We start from the raw sequence: 22,656 nt of genomic DNA, 5'->3' as shown, positions 1-22,656 counted from the left end.
TTCTGCTGATGGACACTTGAGTTGCCTCCACTTTTTGGCTATCGTGAATAATGCTGTTATGAATGTGGGTGTATATAAAATGTTCTTTTAGGTGAAAAGTTCTTTTCCTGCTCTGGAGTTTGTTGCTTCCTTGTGTTTTTGGTGTCTACCATTGATTGAGTGCTTTCCTTCCCTGAGCTCATTGAGGACCTTTAATATCATATTATCATTTCTTTCAAATCCTGGGCAGTTTCTCTCCCTGACCTGTGGTGCAGCTTGCCATTGGTATACCTACACTTGGCACAGTGCTTAGGACGTAGTGTAGATAGTTGTTAAACAAGTGAATGAAAGCATGCATGACTGCATGCATGCAGTAAAATTAAATTGTAAAGAAACAAAAAGTTATTTTTCCCCATAGAATGGTTGGGACCCCAGTCTTGTCTAGATGTATCCCAGAAAGCTTCTCTTTCAAACATCTGGCCCATGTTCCTATTTAAATGAACTCAGTATAGATGAACATAGCTGTTCTTATCTGTATTTTTAGTCAAAACATACAAGCACAGCCCACCCCTCTTCTCCTGCCTTTCTTCCCATGATTTGAACATAGTAGGGCTCAATCTGTATTCACTAGATGTGAGTAAATCTATGAATGAATGCGTGCGTGGGAGAAGGAGTTCATGAATGAACCAACAAAAGAATATATTCTTTGGTGGGTGGACTGTTTCTTGGAGACCTTGACTGTGATAGGAGAGAGGAAGGGAAGGAAGGAGGAATGGGACGTGGTTTATTCTCTCATTCTACAAATATCCACAGTTCTGGGCTCTGGGGGTCCCACAGTAACAAAACAGGCATAGTTCCTGAGCTCTAGGCCTTACCTTCTAGGGGGTGAAAAAGGCATAAACAGAATGATTTCTAGCTGTTTTTCATGCCAGGAAGGGAAGCAGGAAGCTGTGATAGAGAATAATAGGGACTGACATTGGAGCACACTGAGGGATGACATGGATGAGGAGGTGAAACCTTAGGAGGGAGAAGCAGCCTGGTCAGGAGAAGAAGGAGGAGACTATGCCAGGGAAAGGAAACACCAGGCTAGAGGCGAGCATTTTCAAGGAACTGATGGTATGGCGACATGATTAGAGGGGAGAGAGGAGCATAGAGGGATGAGGCTGGAGCAGTCACCGTGGAGGCCATGGTAAGGAATTTGGATCTTTAGTTAAAAGCACTGAGAATCTATTGACATATTTGAATTTGAGAATGGTATGAACTAATCTGTGCTTTTAAAAGCTCGCTCTGGTTGCTGTGGGGAAAATTGTTGAGGGGTGTGTCAGGAAGAGGAGTGTGCTGTGGGGGCTGCTGGAGCCACAGCCAAGGTGAGAGATGAGGATGGCCTGGACCAGAGTGGCGGCTCAGCCAGGGAGATGTGGACACGGTGAGGATGAAGTTGGGAGACAAGAGATTGTTTTCCCAGTCTCCCCTATTTAGTCTGCTTGTCCCTATGTTTGTTTTGTTACCTCTGAAGGCAATTCCTCAGTGTCCACTGAATCCGTTGCTGCTGTTGTCACTGCTGTTATTATGAGTAATTTTACCTGCTACTGTTCAGAGTCTCAGCATCAGTTCATTGGACAATAGCTACTGCAATCTCCTGTCCTCTCTCACTTGAGAACCTAAAAGATCTCTCTCTCTCACATACACACACACATCAAAGCAAAAATAGTTAGAAGTATTTAAGTTAATATTTCACAGAATGAAATATGATAATTCTGTCCATCTTGGTCACTTCCCCTTGCCCCCTAAGAAACTTTATTTTGGAGAATACACACGGGGAGAAGGGAACAGTCTTAGAAAAGCATCTGTGTTTAAAATACAACACACTAGGGGCTGGCCCCGTGGCCGAGTGGTTAAGTTCGCGCGCTCCGCTGCAGGCAGCCCAGTGTTTCGTTAGTTCGAATCCTGGGCGCGGACATGGCACTGCTCATCAGACCACGCTGAGGCAGCGTCCCACATGCCACAAGTAGAAGAACCCACAACGAAGAATACACAACTATGTACCGGGGGGGCTTTGGGGAGAAAAAGGAAAAAATAAAATCTTTAAAAAAAAAATAAAATAAAATACAACACACTATACTTGCCCTAGACTCACTTTTTGTTCATAGAGGGTGGAGTGTTTTGAGTGTATCTGGAAATAAGCTCACATATGCTGTAATTTGTTCAACCTATAGTGAATTGAAGAAGAGTAGGCTATAATTTTTCCTAGTGTAGTGTCCAGTTCATTATCTGAATATCGCAGCTCCAAGGCAGGAGTTGACAGTTGCAGGAGTGACATCGAGGAGATTATGTGGGGGCTGATAGCCAAGTGCATGTTTTTGCCTTATGAAACCCAGGTTCTGACTTACTCTTGGATCTTGTCTAAGGAGAGATCTAAGAGAGTTACTCTGTAGAATCTTTGGACCCGCCATTGTTTTGACCCTGCTCTTGAAATTATAGAAAGTTACCCCCAGAATTGATCAAATCAATTTTCCCAGAGATCTTGAAACAAATGATAGTCCTGCACCCCTCCAGACCTGGAACAACCCACTTGCCACCCTTGTCCTGTGGGAAGGGGTGAGAAACCAATCAGCCATTGGGATTGAAGAAAAGGATGAGACATGGACGTTATTTGCCTCAAAAGATTCTGAACTCTGCCTTCTCTCTGTGTGATTTTTCCAAACATAAAATGTGAAATTTCTTAGGAAATGGTCATTGAAATGAATTCTTTATCTTTTCAATTCACAAAATAGAACTCGTAAATTACGAGAGACACATTCCTTTCTATCCTTACAAAGGAAACATTGTCTATTTCAGAATTCATTTTTCCTAATATGGGATTTCAAGATATAATTCAGGAGGTACTTGTATGGTAATTGCATTCTTTTGCTGATTTTTCTCTTTCTCATCTTGAAGATGATTTTGTTTTTTCATACTATAAACCAAATGCTATTTAACATTCTTATTAGGGAAGAACAATTAATGTATCTGTGGATTGCGGCCCTATTTATACATCTAGTATCAGATTGAATTACTTGTTTGTTTAAGAATGAAGTTCTACCTCATTTAAGACCATTTTTGTCTATTAGCAAATGAATTCTCTTTGAATTTTCATGAGTATGTTTTACTTCACAACAAAGAGCCATTATTTTAGAAAATCAGAACATTAAAACTTTTTCAGACAAAGAAATGTGTTATCTGCTTATAAATAGTGGAAGTAGAACCACAAATAATATATTTCCTAATTGCTTTTTCTTTTAGACGTAGCAAAATTGATCATGGGCAATGTTGATATCCTCCAATGTCTAGGACAAATAACATGTGCCATACTACTAAACAAAAATGTATTTAAAAACACTTTTAAAAGGGGGCCGGCCCCGTGGCGTAGTGGTTAAGTTTGTGCACTTCACTTTGGCGGCCCAGCGTTCATGGGTTTGGATCTTGGGCGCAGGTCTACAGACCACTCATTAAGCCATGCTGTGGTGGTGTCCCACATACAAAAAAAAGAGGAAGACTGGCACAGATGTTGCTCAGTGACAGTCTTTCTCAAGCAAAACAAGGAAGATTGGCAACAGATGTTAGCTCAGGGCCAATCTTCCCTACCAAAAAAAGCTTTTAAAAGATCCACCTACCAGGTCAAATTGATTAAGCATCTAAATAACATGTTGGATTTGAAATATATTTGTGTGAGATATCTGTTTCATCCTTGAGGAACAATAATAAACTTTGTTGAGACGGTTTGAGCTTTCTCTAGAGTTTACTTGAGATGTCAGGATAAGCAATTGCCTTGCTGCTACAAATTTGGAACTTAACATTTTGTTGGGCCTATTTTTTGCTGCCACTCCGTAGATAATAAATTTCATGAAGAGGTCTTTCCATTGGCAGAAGTTAGTTCCTTTTGTTTTCTCTGCAGAAAATGAGTTGCTTTGCTCTGAGATAGGCAGGTATTCAGGCACTAATACTTTTCTTTTCAGTCTGAAATCAGGTAATGACGGCCCATCATTCTCACTGACAGTGGGGATGACAATCTTGCTCGTCCCATATCTTCTAGTACAGCTCAAGGATAAGGAACAGTGGCTAGAATTTTATCAGGAAGCTCAAGAGTCAAGGGACAGAAGTGATGTTGGTTGGAGTAGATGATTAACTCTTTGAAGATTTGTCTCATGTTATCAACTCCAAATTGACCAGAAGGTGCTGTTTTACTGTAGAACCCTGAAGACCTTCCCTCACTTTCCCTCTGGAATGACACAAACACAATCTATTTCATTGCTCACTTCTTTCCTTCTCTTTTTTGTTGCTGCAGTAGATCAGATGTTGGCCAACTATAGCTTGCAGGACAAATCCAGTCTATGGCTGGTGAGCTAGGAGTGGGTTTTGCATTTTTAAATGATTGAAAAAAATCAGAAGAAAAATATTTGGTGATACATGAAAATGATGTGTCAGTGCCTAAGTAAAGTTGTGTTGGAACATAGCCTGCTGATTCACTTACATAGTGCCTCTGGCTGTTTCTTGGCTATGGTGACAAAGTTGAATTGAGTTTAGGACAGATACCAAATAGCCCACAATGTGTAAGATGGGGCAAGTCTAGACAGTGCTCAAAAAATATGTTATTTACTATGTATATAGCTATGATCCTGTTCTTAACTATAGTGGTGATTTTTCTGTATTGTGGAAAAGGGATTTCTTTTCAGGAGTCAAATGGAAGAAATTTTAGCACATTTCTCATGTTCGGTATAGTCTAATTGTGTTAAGGGAAGAGACAAAGCAGTGAGCTATCAGTTCAGGCAGTAAGTCGTCTGATCTGAAGGTATGAGATTGGTGCATCCACTCATTTTACCTACTCTCTCGTTTCCCAGCCATTTTATTGAGGAGCTCATTTCAACTTGTTAGGTATGCAAACTATTCAGAAATTTCAGGAATGCTAGTACCATTTTTTTCTTTTTTAAAGAAATAATATGTTTATCGTAAAAAAAATAGAATGTGGCCAGCTATACTTTTTTTAATTAAAGAAGTAGGAATATAGAGTTTATTATAAAGATTAAAATGATCAAATTTCTTTAGTGGTCTCCATTAGTAGTGTAAGATTTTTTTTCCTTCTCTGTAACTAATCCTTGTATGTACACAAAGTTAATGTGATGGTAAACAACTTCTGGGCTGATTAATTGATAGTTGAGTGAAATTACCTGAGAGTTTTTTTTACATATGTATTAGAAACTTTAAGAAATTTGCATGCATTCTGTCTTCACTTAGGCAGATCAGCTAAATAGGATACTATTTACTGCATTTGTAAGAGTTGTCTATTAGCTCTAAACAAGTTGGTATACCTCGGAAAGGATTTCTATGCCCGAAATATTATCATCTTCTACAAATATACATTTATCCTTACCAAGCCTCAATTCATTCTTTGCATTGTATGGCTCACTATCCTATCACTTTTAGAATGGAGCCCATGTTGAACCACCCAGTGTGCACTGAGCAATGTGGTTCATGGACTTAGGGTTTGACAGAGTTGTGAGACCCTGAGCCACCAAGAAGAGGATGGCAAACCCAGATTTGCAAATGAACGCTTCGTCTTTCCTGCATTAGACTTTCAGCTTTACGATAAGATCACAAAACCCCCTCAGTCCACATTAAATGTCAGTCATAGGGTCAACAATGGATAAAGGCTGAAATAGTATATTTTGGATGAAGCTCAGGAAACAAATTATAATGTATACTCTGTCTTTAATGGAATCCTTTCCCTGAGATGCTGGAAATCTCAGGCTTGTCCACAGTGCAAGCCAGACAGAACCCTCCCAGGCTATTTACAAGGGCTGTAATTAGCCCCCTATAAGCTCTGGAAGAATATGGACTGTAAGGGAGCAAGGCAGCACTGTGGAGCCTTGCCTGGGTCCAGTCTGGACCATTACTGGGCCTGAGGCACTGGTTGGTTCTGCTCAGCTCCGGAAGAGTTATTGGAGTTATCGAGCCTGAACTTGCGAGGACTCCTGTGGCATCTATTACCATCCCTCTGTGAGATTCACCTAGGTTGATTCGGGTACTGGTCAGCAGGTTCTAATTGTTCTGCTGGGCCAGTTGTTCACAGTTACTGCCCCACCACCACCACTGTCCGCAGTATGGTCTTGTTGCCTGTGTGCATTTCATCTCACTGACAAGACTGTGAGCCCCCCAGAAACTCATTGTCTTCCATTTCTTTAACAGCCCCTAAGCACTAGAGGCACTTTGCACTCTGTTCAGGAACTTCTCTGTAAATGTTGACTGTGTGGCAGGATGGGTGAGGCCAGAAGTTCTCAGGAGAATGTGTGCTTTTGCATATCTGTACTGTGCAATATTCATAAATCTCAGCCAGGACTTCCAGGGCCAGCAATTTAATTCTGTTGCCATTAGTCAAACAAACAGTAGGTGGGATGGGTGTTAAGCTTTTAAATCTCTCCGGTGCACCGTTTAAACCATCCATCCCACCTGTGGGTTGTCTGCAGCCTGCCCTTTTGCTGCGTTGGGTCTGCTAATTCTCTTTTCAGTCCCTTCCATCTCATCATTGTTCTCCAAGGCACAGCTCTGTAAACCACGTAGAGGCCTTTCAACTTCCCTTGCATCTTGTTTTATTCAGCCAATTGACTAGTACTGTCAGCTAATTGGAGTGGAAATGTAAAATGAAAGCTGTATTATTCAGCTGCCAAGTCTCTTCACTTGGCAGGGAGTGGGCGATGCTGGTAATTGTACCAGAAGTGTAATTGCTCTGGGTTCTGCCTCTGGATTTAACAGCGAAGCTGGGAGGGTCTTCCTAGGAGACACCCGATACCTGCTTCTCTTCAGCGGATTCCTGGCGAACAGTGAGGCTTGAAGCAAATCTAATCAAGCATTCTTGTGTTGTTAAAGAATACAACCACTGTGTATTTTGCTGACTGCAGGAGTGGTTTGCTTGGTCTAAGTACTTAGTCAATATGTCATTCCCATCAGAACTGGCAGTTAATTTCCTCTTGGTTTGGAATGGGGGTGGGATCCACGTGCCCTGGGGTGAAGATGCTAAGCTCATATGCCAGTTGTGGCCTGTGCCAGGGTGTTCTTGGGAACAGTAGCTGATGCAGAACAGAAGCGCATTTTGTAAGCTAGTTATGAGTGAGGAAAGGTTTACATGTCTGGAAAGAGCCGAATAGTTTAATGGAAAAATAAGGAAAGTAAAATATAGTTGATTAGTTTGTCATTAAAGTTGATCATCTCAGTGGTTTTGGCCTAGCCAGCTTCTTTGTTTTCTTTCTTTTCTTTTTTCTGCTTTAATTTATGAATCAAGTGGCAGTAGTGAACAATATTTTAGGGTAGATTATGTTGGCTCTGGAATGTGGGAACATATGACATAGTTGTAACTTCCATTCATCCCCACAACTTAACCCTGAGCCGGTGCCAGACAATAGTAATCTTTCTCACTTAACCTACCTGGATAGAGCTTCAGAATCCTCCTCAACACAGCATTTTAAATAGCTATTTCCAGACTGGCATATGTGATAAAACCTGCATGATGTCTCTGATTTAGGAATTTAGGAGAATATTTCCGCTAAGAACCCAGGAAATGGAAATAGCAGCAGCTGAGTAATTACAACTCGTCTCGTTTGCCACGATTAAGAAAGTTGATTTGAGCAGTATTGTCTAGTACAGATTTGTTGCTATATCATTATTATTTTATTATGCCATGTGGCTTTATAGAAAGCTTCCTGAAAGATTTCTAGAGGAGAAGATTTTTTTGTTTCCCTAGAAACTTGAGCTCTTGAGTAAGATCTTGAGAATAAGATGGCCCAGGCAGAGCTGTCTGCCCTTGTTGGTCCTTGATGCCCTCCCTCCCAGAAATCCTTCCAGCTGCAACAAGACAGGGGGCAGGAGGAAAGAGCAGCCAAAGTCAGCTAGATCTATTGATTAGTTATGCTCCAACCTGTGGAGAAGCTGCTCTTTTCAGAACTATCATTTTTCAACTGAAAGAGCATGGTTCTTGAAACCAAGCAGTCTTGGCTTCAAATCCTGGCTTCACCAGTTAAATAACTGACCAAATAATTTCTTTAAGTTTCAGTTTCTTTTTTTGGTGAAACAGAAGCAATAATAACTGATTCATAGGATTTTTGTGAGGATTAAATGCCACGTAAATACGTCTGTGTAATATTTATATCATATGTGTACACATACATGCACCTATAACGTACACATGCGTGTATATGTACATACACGTCCTTATATGTAATATATTTGTGTAATATTTGCTTAGTAAATAGTAGCTATGAGTATGGTATGGACATAATTTGTGTAATGGACATTTTAAAATGGGGATTGGGAAGTGGTGTATTCGATCTTTTAAAACAGCAATCTCTACAGTATCATATTTTGAAAAGTAAGCTTTCTAACTTACTGGCACATTAGGAGTGGTTGTCTACTGAGGAACATGGTCATGAAATACACACAGGAGAAAAAATCCAGCAGATGATGAACTGCTTTATAAATTCCACACAGGGGTGTACAGTGATGATCCCTGTGAGTAACAGAGGTTCTATCGAGGTTTTTCTGGGTACAGGAAAGATCTGAGGATGGAGAACTGAGAGCCTCTATTCTACCCTGAGTGCTGGGCGCTGTGCTAAGGAATTGCAAGTGTGTTGTCTAATTTATCCTCCTGATGGTCCTTCAGGGTAGGTTTTATTATTTTTATTTAGTTTTTTACATAAAAGGAAACTGAGGTGAGTCAGGACAATTATCTTGCTTAAGGTCCTATAGCTATTAAGGCAGGGAGCTAGATTCCATTCCAGAGTTGTTTGATTTTGAAATCCATCCATCTTGAGGTTGTGGACAATGTGGTCTGATCTCTGAATTTTGTGCACGAGGGATCTGAGGCCCCAACAAGGGACTTGTCTAGTGTGCCTGGCTTGGTAAAAGCAGGTTCTGACTCTCAGTCTAGTGCTCTGTTTCCAAACTATGTTCTCTCTCCAGTTATTTTCTTTTGCTTTGTTCCCTAATTGTTTCCAAAGTCGTTGTCTTCAACTATTTTTCAAGTTCAAGGGCAAATGTAAGGGACTGGGTTGTATTTTTCTGTATCTGGTTTAGGTTGTTTAGGTTCTGTATCTTCCACATTGCTTAGCACAATGATAAATCCTCCATAAATTCTTGGTGAATTGAATTCTTAAAGGAGTTAGTCTCTGAAACCCTGTTTTGAATGAGGCAAAGGTATAAATACCAAAAATATACATATATACATTCTGGGGTTTTATCTTTGAGATGTTCAGTTGATACTTTATAATAATGGCCCTCAATGTTATTGGATCTACTGCCCTGTTTTTATCCTGTCTGACAATCTTTATCTTTTAACATTTCATTCAATCTAATTACTGATATTTTGAGGTTTTATATTTACTATCTTACTGTTTGTTTTCTATTTGTCACTCCTGTTCTGTTTCTTTTTTCTTTCTTTTCTTCTTTTGGATCAATCCAATATTTTTTTAATATTTCATTTCCCCATCTATTAGCTTATTATACATGCTTTTAGTATTCCTTTAGAGATTACAACAAGTATTAATCATTTTGTTTACCTCTTCCAATCAGTGCTAGACCCTTGAGAGATTTTAAGTTTATTTACCCCCTTCTGTCTTGTGTGTTAGTCATTCTTTGTTTTATATTTACATAGATTTAAAATCTCACAAGGTTATTATTTTTGTTTTTGTACAGTTACTTAAATTTACCTACACATTTGCCCTTTCCATTACTCTAACTTACTTTCTACTTTACTGTTTCCATGTGAATCTTTTTTTTTCACTTGAAGAACTTCTTTTACGGTTTTTTTTTTTTTTTAGTTTGGGTCTGCAGGTGAGAAATTCTCACAGGTTTTATTGATTTAAAACATCTATTCCACTTTCTTTTTTGAAGGATATTTTTGCTGGGTATAGAATTTTAAGTTGGTGATTGTTTTCATTTATCACTAAAGATTTATTTTTTTACTTCCATCATTTTTTTGGTGGAGAAGTTAGCTGTCAGATTTGGTGTTCTTCTTTGAAGATAATTCTCCACCCCTCTATTGCTTTTTAGGTTTTTCTTTTTGGAAACAGTCTAAATGTCTGTCAATGGATGAATAGATAAAGAAAATGTGGTGTATATATTATATAAATTATATACATATACATATATATACATACATACATATATATAATGAAATATTATTCAGCCTTGATAAAGAAGGCAGTCTTGTCATTTGTGACAACATGGATGAACTTGGAGGGCATTTTGCTGAGTGAAATAAGCCAGACAGGGAAGGATAAATACTACGTGATATCACTTACATGTAGAATCTGAAAAAAGAATCTATGAACTCATAGAAACAGAGAATAGAAAAGTGGTTGCCAGGGCCTGGGGGATAGGGAGATGTTGGATGAAAAAGTTCTTTTTCTCTTTGCTCTTGGTTTTTAGTGGTCTTGCTCTGATGTGCTTAGGTATTGTTTTCTTTATATTTGTATTTATTCTGCTTGATATTCAAAGCACTTCTTGATTCTATGACCTGATGTTTTTCTTCCATTTTGGAAAATTCTTAGCTGTTACTTCTTCAAAAATTTCTTGCTGCCCATTTTCTGTTATCTCTTTCTCAGAGCTCAATTGCCCACATGTTAAATCTTGCAACATGTTCCATATGTCCCCCATACTCTTTTCTATGCTTTCTATACTTTTTGTTCTTTATCTGTCAATTTGGATATTTTCTATTGACTTATCTTCTTGTTTACTAATATTCTTTTGAGCTTTATCCAGTATGCAATTAAACAAAATCAATCTCATTTGTTTGTATTATTCTATTCTAGAATTTCAAATTATGTTTATATATACTGTTTATCTGATGAAGTATTTATAGTTATTTTTAAATCTCGAATATATGTTTTTATTGTCTTCTGTTACCTTCATAAAGTTCCAAACTAAGTAAACTAGAATCTTTGTTTGAATTACATGGTCATTAAGTTCCTGGATATTATTACCAGTGTATATGATTAACACCCAATAAATTCGTTGTCTTTATATGTAAAAACGAGTTAGGATATATAATCCAATAACTATAAACAGATTTTTCACTGACCTGAATGTTTGGTGGGACATTTGAAAGTCACTTGGAAGTGGAGCAGTTTTTCCGTGTGCAAGAATGTCTTGCTCATTACATGACACCTGGAATTTATGATCCCTGTCCATTAAATGCCATTTGCACTGCAACATTCAGTCTTCAAAATAAATTTTCAAATGCCTCATGGGGTGGCATAGCCCCTGTTTAGGAGCCGGCTCTACATTAAATAATGAGGTGGGGTCACCAGTGATGAAGTCTTTGACTCAGGGCCTCCACTGTGCCTGAAAACATTCATAGTAGGATGTGGCTTTTCCTGGTTGAATGTAAGTGTCAAACAACTCTCAACCATTTACTGGATGGCCAGTTTAAGTAGGCCAACTGCTCAGAGGCTGAATAGAGGAAAAAGTTAGAGATTAGGGACATGCAGCAGAGCTTCAGATGGTATGAGAGCTTTGGTATGCTGAAACACAATAACATCAGGCAGATGAACCTGGCATTCAGTCAGAAATAGAAGTGCCCTTTTAGAACAGAAATCTTGACTGAGACATAAGTCTAAAAGGCAGGATCTCAGACAGTGCATATTGAAAATGGCTACTGCAGCTGCCAGGCTTTTATAGGGCAGCATGGAGAGTGAAGTGCTATTATCTGTGTGTTCGACTTTTCAGCATTTACATCACAAAATAGCTGGCAGTTATTTGCTTGAGAATATCTATCAACCTTCCATCCATCCATCCATCCACGTATCCATTCGTTAGCTCAGTCAAAAATATGAGAAGCGCCTGCTATGTTTCAGTCACTATAGGAACACAAAACTGCCTCTATATGAAGAAATTGTCTACTCTTGGGGAAGGAGAGAGACAAGTAAACAACTAATTATAAAATGAATGATAATGACCTAGTGGAGGAGGAAGACAAGAAAATAATTTTAATATGAGAGAGAATAGTATAGCTACAATTTAATTTCATGTGCAAACATTTTGGATGTTTAATTTTTTTTCTCCATTTGCCTTAGGAATATGAAATGAGGTCTTTGAGAGTTGAATTATTAGAGGAAAAAAGTGATTACAAGCTTAAGCTATACTAGAGTTTCCCTCGTATCTAGATTATTTAAAGTGGAAATATGAGACAGACGTTTTATTCATTATAGAATTTTTTCTGTGGTTAACATCTCTAGGAATTTATGAGGTCTTTGGGGTGCTCTTAGGTTGTTCTTGGATTGTTCTTTCACTGTAACAGGATTGTGTTAGAACAAATGGAAGCTGGGTGTAAAAAATTGAAGAGTTAGAGAGCTAAGCCTGTGTTTCCATTGCTTCAGAATTTGGAATGTGAAAGACATTCACTGGGCATTTGATTTTATTTTATAGATTCTATTTTTTTTTTTTTTTGGCATATTCCCTTAGGAGTATAGTTTCCACAGCACTCTATAGGGGAGTATTTTGTAAACATTCGAGCTGTAGGAAAGTTAACTTCCCCTAATCCTGGAAGCTGGAGATTCCCAGAGGGATTTTGTAAAGCTCTAACTGCTACAACTACTCCCTCTGTCACAGAAAATGCCATGGTCAACTGATTAGGATTGTGGCAGGTGACCAGACTCATAGCTAACATTTATTGAGTGCTTCCTGTGCACCAGTCCCTGTGCTAAGGACATTAGTTTATTTCATCTTTATTGTCACCCTATTGGGTCCTATCTTATCCTTAGTTTATATATTGGGAAATGGAGACTCAGAAAAGCTAAGAGATTTGTCCAAGGTCCCAAAGCTAGGAATCAATTGAATTGGTATTTGAAGCCAGGTTTTCCCACTCTACCATACTGGCACTGCTCCTTGAGTTAGTGGTATGTAACCTTGTGTTCATAGACCAAGGCTGTGGTACAGGGGTGGCTGTGGTGGGAAGAACATAAGCTTCAGAATCAAATAGACGCTGCTTCAAATATAGGTGCCATCACTTACAAACCTTGGGAATACTACCTAACCTCTCTTAACCTTGGTTTTCTCGTTTGTAAAATGGGGATGATGATGCTATCTGTCTCAAAATATTTTAGGAAGAAATCTAAAAGATGTGACTGTGCCGAAGAATCTGGAACCCGGAAGGTGCCCTCTTTCTCCTTTTTCTTTTCTGTGCTAAACAGAACTTGGAGGACTAAGTCTGGCTTTGAGAACATAAGGCAGGGAAATAGTGACTTAGTCAAGGAGGCAGAGGAGACCTCCCTAGGAAGCGCTATTTCAACTGAGACCTGGAGGATGTGTGGAGGTTTGATTAGAAGGGTGGGAATGGACTGTTGCAGGCACTGCGAAGACGTTAGGCAGGTGCGTCATTTAACCTCGCAGTCTCTTCCTGTGTAAATTTGGCAGCACTGCCTTTGTGTGCCTCCCCTTGTTGGCTTATTAAAATGAGAAAGCTGAAGTAAGAGTGATTTGAAATGGGAAGACTGTTGGACAATATAAGGCATTCATTGTTACTAATATGTGATAACAGTATAGCGTAGAAAAAAAAGGATGGGTTTGAATGCCAGATTTACCCATTACTAGATGTGCTCTGGCCAATTCACTCAGCCTGTTCACACCCTATTCCCTCATTTATAAAATAAGGGTAGTGATGCCTTGTTCACAGGGTGCTGGGAGGAGCAGCGATGGTGAGTACGTGGAGGACCTGGAGAAGTACTGGTGCTTGGCAGTAGCTGGTTGCCTTTCCTTTCCCTGCCTTCGCCCATGGTAGCACACTATTCTAAGAAGACATATGTACAAGGACATGGTGTTAACTTGCCATGCTGTTCAGGGTCTCTTGTGAGCCAACTGAACAAAGACGTTTTCAGTTATATATAGCCACTATCTTCATCTGTGATTCATGCTGTTGTTTCTGTATCCAGGCTGATATTCTTACAGCTGTTGCCTTCGGGTTTATCATTTTAAGACAGCAGGAGGAGGAGATCAGGTGTAAGCTCTAGGATGCTGAAATGGGAAACTGCTTAGGTCCTTGGTGTGGAAAATAAGAAACTCCATAAGAATGTTATATGGAGCAAGCCTTTCACATAGGTCTCGAGCAGGAAGTAGTTTGCTATTTTTTCTTTTATTTGGCATTTACTTGTGTTTGCTTCCCCTGAAAGGAGAGAATTTAATGTAAATACGAGGACTCATATCTTCTCTTAACAATGTGTCCTCCTCTGCTCCTTTTTATTTGGGGCTTGTTGAGGAGCTTTACATGAACTCTAAGAAGAGAGCAGATGAAAAAGGTATTGTTTATCTAAGCTGTCTGAGGAAAGGCACTTGGGGAAAGCATTGAACTCTGAAATAACCTTATGAAAGTTATCGATTTGTTTCTTTATGGTTCCTTGACAAACAAGAACCATTATTTCCGTGCCCGAACTGGAGCAGGGTCAAAGAACCCTTTTTCATGGATTATCTTTCCTGAAAACCAGGCTTGTCAGCCAAATGAACCTCCAGAAATGAAGACATGAGGCCCAGTTGAGTATTGTGGTCCTTTCCTTACTTTGAAGGACAAGTGGGGAATACAGTTAATTTTTAAAATTCTTATTGTCTGCAGAAGGTTTGGGGATAACTCAGGAAGTTTAGAGAAATGACTCACTGTTATGTATTCGGTAGGTGATTTTATTTAACTCCATACTCCCACGCCAGTTCAACTGCAAAGCTCAGATTCCATCTCCCTGTGGTTGGCAGGAAAAAGGGCACAATATTTTCCTTTTTACCTTATATTTTAAAAGTAACTTTAAAAGGTCACATAAGTGTCACCTACTATGTGTGAGCACTGTTTTAGGCATGAGGGACACAGCAATGAACAGAGCAAACCAAATTCCTGCTTTCCTGGATCTTATGTGCTAGTGGGGAAGAGAAAGTCCATAAATAAGCAGGTGTATACTATACTGTCAGGTGGCGAGCGCTAGCAAGAAAACAGGGTAAAGAATAGATGGCAAAAGACTGTCTGAGGAGGTGGTTTTGAACAGCCACTTGAATGAAGTGAAAGAATAAGCCATGTTGATATTTGGGGGAAGAACATTCCAACCAGAGGAAAGGGCACATTCCAAAGCCCTAAGCTAGGAACGAACTTGGTAGTTTCAGGAACAGCAAGAAAATCAGAGTAGCTAGAGCTGGGAAAAAGTGTTTTGGGAGAGAGGGTAGGAAATGAAGTCAGAGAGAGAAGTAAGTGGACAACGGAACTGTTTAAGCAAGAGAGAAGCATGACCAGGTGCCATCAAGCTATGACGATCCTGCCCAGAAGCCATTTGGTGGATTCTGACCCCTGGAGCCTGGCTTCTTCAGGTACCAAGCTCTGCTCCCCGGAAAGTACTTGGAGAGATCTCACCAGCCACATCCTCCAGGGTGGTTCCAACAGCTCTCATTTGTCAGCCCCAAACTTAGACCCTCACCACACAGTCTCCAGCTGGGCCCTTCCGTTTGACTCAAGGAGCTTTCAGTCTCCCAAGGGCCCAACACAAGAACAGAAGAATCAGTAATTGTTGATGCCAGAAGATCCATCAGAACTAGGAAAAGAAACTCAAAAAAGGGAGAGCATTGTACCGTTTTCAAGGATGCAAGTACACTGGGCCCTGAGGCCTAAAGCTGCCCACAGTCATCCACTCCAGGGAAGCTGGGGTCCTGGCCCATGTCTTCCTACCTGAGAAGTTCTCATCAGCTCTCTATCCCAGCACTGAATTACCTACAGATGGCTTTGGGAATCTGAGGTTTTTGCGAAAATACTTCTTTTAAAGAAATATGTTTTATTGAATAAATGAGAAGTGCACACAACCATTTTACTGGTCAAGCTTTTCTAGAAAATTTTAATATGCTAAAAAAAGTGAGATCACTTAAGTCATATATTTTGATATTGAAAAAGTAGAAAATTTGGATAGGGATTAAAGAAAAACCAAAAAATCACCTAGAATCCACACCCAGGAATGACCAGCCTTCGCTTAGTGGTTTGTGTAATTCCGCACTTTGTTTCATGTATGTAATTATATTTTCTTTACAAAAAGGCGTTATATTCTACATACTCTTTTGTAACTGGAAAGCACAGCTTTGGGCAAGTTTTATTCCTTCTTTCTCATTTTTGGTTTAAGAAACCAAAGGGATTTAAAATGAGACGAATTAATCAATAATTAAAGCAGGGTTATTATACCATTCAGATGAAAGAAAATTTACATTGACAGTTGATATGCTGCTCTTATAGAATACTACAAATAATTTCCCCCCAGGAATTTGAATACTGATGAGGGATATATTCATTGTTTACTTTTAACACCAATCAAATGTTCAATAAATACTTAACCAAGTGAAATAAGGTTTTTCTCTTGAGGTACCTCGCTGTTACTTTAAGATATTTGGGGATGGAGGCACTATATTATCTACAAGAATATTTTATTCATATGTTATTAAAAATATTAAAATCTGTTTAAACAGATCATATTTTGATTACTTTTTAGGTTTCTCGTAATCTAATCCTTTAATCTATATTCTAGAGAAAAACTATTTTGAGTGTTTCTTTTACAGAGTGTGTTGGATTGGAAAAGAGGATTATAAAGTGACAGAATTGCAATAGTAACATGGAATATCCATAAAACTTCCTTTACAATGTTGTTTCTTTGGCCTTTATGGCTTTATCCAAAGTTTTAGCTATTGAGGAACTCTAGTATCCCCACCTTCATAAAGCAATTTTATGGGACCATAGAAATTGATTCATAAAGTCTTAGACCTGGAAAATATATGGCCATCTATCCAGGCCTTGGTAAAGGGTTCATTTTATTAAAAATTAATCATAAATTATTTTCTCTATTAAGAATTAATATGAGGACTTTTTTGACAGTCCGATGCCTAGATGAGGAAAATTTTTCTTCAAACATAGTTTGATTCCATTGAAGTAATAACCTTCAACATTATGGTGATTTTGTAGTGACGTCTCTTAAACACTGTTTTGTCAAGATCTTGCATCCTACCTAGAATATCTCGATTCACATGGGTAGATACTTTCTTGAGGGATAAGCAAGTTCTCAGGGTTGTTCATGAATGAATTCAGCCCACCCTCAGGAACTGGGCTAGGTAATGGAGATGTGCAAAGAAAAATAAAACAAGCTCTCTTTCCTTGAAGAGTCGTAATCTGGTGGGAAGACAGATATGTGAACAAATTCAGAAGGCTTCCTGGGCCCACTTAAATTTAACTTTGAAATAACATAAAGAAAACTTATGGTTCTATGAATGAAAGTGAAAAATTATTCCGTGTTTTGAGAAGATCCTGTTTAGAGTTCAATAAGCCAAGCCCAGTGATTGAGAGTTGCTAAAAAGTATAATGGACTGTTTTGGAGTCTGGGGTCACTGAGGAAATAATTGAGATGTGGAGAAGAACTCAACACCTGGTGTAAGAATGCCACATCTGGAGAGAGTCAAGATGGCCGGCACCTTAGAGCCATGCTGAGCTGCAGGGAGCACATGGAGCCGGTGTGGCCATCTGCTGTCTGAGTGAAAGGAAGTCACCGGTTCATGGATATGTCAGCTTAGCGAGACAGGCTTTTTGAATTACCTAGTAGTCTGGAAAAGGCAATCTATGGATTCATTCCTCCCTTCTACTGCAATGTCCTGGGGTCTTTCAGTGCTAGGGTCATAATTAATACAGTCACACGCTGCATAAAGACATTTCACTCAACAATGGACCACGTATACTGCGGTGATTCCATAAGATTAGTACCATATAACCTAGGTGTGTGGTAGGCTATACCATCTAGGTTTGTGTAAGTACACTCTACGATGTTCGCATAATGATGAAATCGCCTAATGACGCATTTTTCAGAATGTATCCCCGTCATTAAGTGATGCATGACTGTAATTTCTCTCTGTTTTACCTGTGTAGGCTTGAGTGGGAAGATGGGAAAATCAAGGTTCTTATTGGACAGTGTTTACTCTGAGAAAAGGAAGATATTTACTAAATGCCTACGACATCGTAGGAAGCATTTGGAATAAAATAAGTTACATTTAATAGGCCCTTAGTAAGTTTCAGGCACTGTTCAGATCTCTTTAAATACATCCTCTCATTTGATCCTTTCAGTAACCTTCTGAGTTAAGTACTTTGTCATCTCTGCTTTACTGATGAGGAACGTGGGACACCGACACCTTAGCTTGGTAACAGACAGTTAAAACATGGTGACACCAGCATTCAAGCCCAGGCAGCCTGGCTCCAGAGCCTGAGTGGTTAGATGGCATAGAGCTTTGGGAACTTGGGAAAATTGCTCAATCTCTCGAATCCTCTTTCCTCATCTGTAAAATGGGAATAGTCATAATGAGAATAGCGCCAGCTCCATAGGGTCATCATGCACGGAAGTGCTTTGCATAGCGTTGACGTGGCGTCACTTCCCTCTCTGCTGGGCCCAGCACTCTAGGATGATGGCAGAGGCTGGGAAAGCGAAGTAGGGCACGCTTCTCCAGTACCACAAATGCCACCTTCTTTCAGCATTTCCTGCTCCGAGAGTAGTCAGGTTAAGTGGTCAATAAATGGTAGCTACTGGCTTTATGAAGTTGTCATTTTTATTTAATCTGTATCCTGAAAGTGATATTGTTTTCTTGAAATCAGCAGGGAACATATATTATACCGTGCTTGAGAATGAAATTTGTTTTTTCTCACCTACTTGTGGTTGCTCTTTGGGTTAAGAATAGACTGTAGTTGGCACATTGCCAATTTTAGAGGAATGTGCTATAACAATAAAGAGAAAGAAATTCAGAGGTATTCCAAGTCAGATTCTAGTCCTCATTTGCTTTGATTCAGATTTTTGTGAAATAGCCACTGGGAACGTAATCAACTCAGATGTATTTTATATTTCTCAAATGACTTTGGGTTTGAAGCACATTCCCTCAGAGGTTAGGCGTTTACCATTTCTCAGCCTGAAAGGATGTGTTCATTTTTGCTCAGGAATTTTGTGCACATCCATGTAAATCTACACCAGTGTTGGTATGTGAGACGTGGTCCTCCAGAGAAACAGAGCCAATAGGAGACATATGGGTGTCTTTAAATATATATCAAGAGAGATTTATTTTAAGAAATTGGCTCATGAATTTGTGGGGACTGGCAAGTTTGAAATCTAAAGGGCAGGCCAGTAGCCTGGAAATTCAGGCAAGAGTTGAAGTTGTAATCTTAAGTCTGAAATTTTGAAATTTGTGGGACAGGCTAGTAGCCTGGAAACTCAGGCAGAATTTCTATGCTACAGTCCTGAGGCTGAGTTCATTCTTCTCCAGGAAACCTCAGCTCTTGCTCTTATGGCCTTTGACTTCATCCATATTATTGAAGGTAATCTCCTTTACTCAGTCAACTGATAGTAAATGTTAATCACACTACAAAACACCTTTACAGCAACATCTTGGCTGGTGTTTGATCAAACAGCTTGGCACCATGGCCTAGCCAAGTTGACAGGTAACATTAACCATCGCATTTGGTTTCCGCCTTTTTGTGAAAGCATCTGTTGCTAGCATCCACCAGTTTCCCAGCTCATGCCAGTTCAGGTCTAACACTGGTGTTCTCATAACTCCATCAGGAGCTTAGAAACTTCTCTTACTCCCTCCTAAAGTGTTTTAGTAGTACTTCTGTTGGTTTACTGAGGGGAAAAAATGAGAAAGTTTAAAAAGAAGGAAAAAACTTTTGCTAAGCAACGTAGGAAATGTGAATGCTTGGTTTATGAAGGATGTACGGTGTGCTGGGCTAAGGTCAGTGCCTTCTTAGAGGGGCTTACAGTCTGCTCTGGCAAGACCAGCAGAAATGTAAATGAGTGTAATAATGCGTGACAATGTATGCAGGAAACAGTGGGGTAACAGAGAAGTGGTGAAGAGCCACACCTGAGTTGGGGGTGCAGCCTGTAGGGTTAAGGGTTAGGAAATGATTGGTCTTTGAGACTGAGGCTTAAAAGAATCATTTTGGTTTGCAACTGTCTCTGGCGGAAGTCAAGGAAGAGGGGGTGATCCCAGAAGGATGGTGATGTGTGAGACCAGATAAGGGAGGTGGGGCTGTTCAATGGCTTGACCAACTTGAGTGGAGGGATGAAAGTCTCAGGACTGTGAGATTGGCCAAGGACAGGAGAGAAGCGAGTGTCAGAGGTAAAGACGAGTCACGGAAGAGTTTTAAACCAGAGAATAAAATGGACAACACTCTTAAAAAGAGGCTTAGTGTTTAAAACTCAGGGGGTCGGCCTGGTGGCGCATCAGTTAAGTGCACACGTTCCACTTCTTGGCGGTCCGGGGTTCACTGGTTCGGATCCCTGGTGCAGACATGGCACCGCTTGGCAAGCCATGCTGTGGTAGGCGTCCCACATATAAAAGTAGAGGAAGATGGGCATGGATGTTAGCTCAGGGCCAGTCTCCTCAGCAAAAAGAGGAAGATTGGCGGTAGTTAGCTCAGGGCTAATCTTCCTCAAAAAACAAAACAAAACAAAACAAAAAAAACTCAGCCAAACAGTATGGTTGTTATCAACCTGTATAAAATAGGAATTTGGGTTAGGAAATCTCTGGGAAAATGGATTTCAGTTCAGTCTATGGTGTCTTTACTGCTGCAGTTCAAAGTCATCAGAGCAGCCTTTCAAAGGACAGAAACAGGTCTCTCTGGAATCTATGTGATAGTTGAGTTCCAAGTTACTTCAAAATGGGCACAATCGAAATACAGATTCAGATTGATAGAGGATGGGAAATAGGAAAGAAATTTCTAAGAACTTTCTGTGCTGAGCCCAATTTCACTTTTCTGTTTATGACTATTACTTTCCTTTCCAATTTACCAAGAACTAACATAGTGTCGTCGATTTATGTTTATTTAATACCCTGGTGTTCATGATCCAAAATAATTTGTGAGATCCTTAGGGATGGTGCCCATACATTTGCTTCATTTGTACCCAATATGCCTAGCGTACAGCTGGGCACATAATAGCCACTCAATGTGTTGGTTGATCTGTCTTAAAAATGATGAACTACTTACTCAAGCCTTTCTTCTTTCTGATGACTGTTAGAGTATGTAGTTAGTATCAAAGAGCTGGAAAGTGAAGTCTGAGGTGCTCATAGTGTCTCCTGGCAAGTGCTGCTTGTAGGATGCTGGTTAGTGCTAGTCCAAGTGTCATTTTCCTTTAAACATGCTCCGATGCTTTCTGCTAGTTAACAGCAAATAGAAACTTCAAGTCAGGGAGCAGCTTGTCCTCCTGAGGTTTCAGGCCAATCGATGGTTTTTACTCTGGGTATCGACAGCTCTCTGCTGCATGCCCTTATCTTTGGCTACATGGGTAGACTGTGGTGAAATGGATTATACTGCTTTTATTGCCTCTCGGGGTTTAATCAGTGCACAGCAAGCACTGTGTGTGTCTCTGACTTTCTTTTGCCTTTTAATTGTCCAGGCTGTGGGGCTGTTGATGGTGCTGCTTTGTGTGCTCATACCTTGATTGATCAGTTTTTAACTCAGAGCTTATGCTTCTTTGCAGGATGCCACAATTTGGAAGCCCGATTCATGCCAGAACTGCCGTTGCCATGGTGATATCGTTATCTGCAAACCTGTGGTTTGCAGAAACCCTCAGTGTGCCTTTGAGAAGGTATAGTATCCTAACTGTACCCTACGTGTATTGGTAAAGTCAATGAAGGGTAGGGTTTTTGCATCTTTCCAGTCATCTGGCTTTGACATTTATCCTAATCTCTAATTGTAAGCTTTATGAAATGCGGGAGAGAATTTTAACATATATCTAAGAATATCTTAAGTTGTTTATTGAGAATTTACTCTGGACTAGACACTCAGTTAAGGGTTTACAAATGTTATCCCATTTAATAGTTTGTGGGGTAGGTATCTTGATCCTCACTTTACAGATGAGGAAAGTGAAGCCTAGAAATTTTAAGCAACTTAACCATAATTATGCAATTAATAAGCTGCTGTCCAGAGATTTTCCCAGGTCTGACAGATGCCAAAACTACTGATACTAACCACAGCATTTACAAGACGTTGAATGGATTGAAAGTCAAGATTGACTTCTTGAAGCTGGTTTTCTAAAAACATTGTTCCTTCTGCCACTGATTGTATTATTGTGCTGTCACTGGGTTCCCTGGGAACATGGGAGAGGCTTGACTCAAGAAATCTTGTGGTTGACCACGTGTATGAAGGATCTTTTCTCCTCTCTCCTCTGTTAAAATTTTCAGTTTTCTCTGACTACACATCTATTCTGTTAGAATATTTTTTTCCAGGTGCTGACTCTTTTCTTTTTAAAATGAGTCTATTAAAAAAAAAAAGAAAGAAAGCTTAAGCTTCAAATTTGAACATTTGAAATTCCCTGGAGAAGACCAATTATTTTCTTTAAAAAGTATTCTGTCAATTTCACAAGCACAGTTTCTTTTCTAGTTTTCTCCCTCCCCCCATAATAATTAATCTTGAGCCTTTATGCCTCGTAATGCTAATAAGTTTCTGTTTGTTTCTGACATTGGAGTGAAGGTTCTAAGGGTATTTCTCAGTTTCTGCATGGGTATATTTCTGAGAAGCTGGGTGTGCATCAACTGTTGGTAAATTTGATAATATTTTATTGTATATTTTGGGGCTTTCTATTTTATGGAGTAAATACTCCTAAAAGATCTATATTTAGCTTTCTGAGT

At 39.5% G+C, this 22,656-nt stretch overlaps 1 protein-coding gene across 3 annotated transcripts in view; it reads left to right on the top strand.

Annotated features, from left to right (window-relative positions):
* FRAS1 (Fraser extracellular matrix complex subunit 1) overlaps positions 1-22,656 on the top strand; it is a 419,525-nt gene that overhangs the window by 131,839 nt on the left and 265,030 nt on the right. For all 3 annotated transcript variants that reach the window (XM_044766202.2, XM_044766201.2, XM_014865057.3), the window contains exon 3: positions 21,507-21,614. In XM_044766202.2, coding sequence (XP_044622137.2) covers positions 21,507-21,614 — 108 coding nt within the window. The remainder of the gene's footprint in view (positions 1-21,506; positions 21,615-22,656) is intronic.

Source organism: Equus asinus, chromosome 3 (genome assembly GCF_041296235.1).
Source record: "Equus asinus isolate D_3611 breed Donkey chromosome 3, EquAss-T2T_v2, whole genome shotgun sequence".
In the NCBI taxonomy this organism is placed as follows: Eukaryota; Metazoa; Chordata; class Mammalia; order Perissodactyla; family Equidae; genus Equus; species Equus asinus.
The sequence above is the reverse complement of the archived record's forward strand: the minus strand, read 5'-3'. Positions and strand labels throughout refer to the sequence as shown.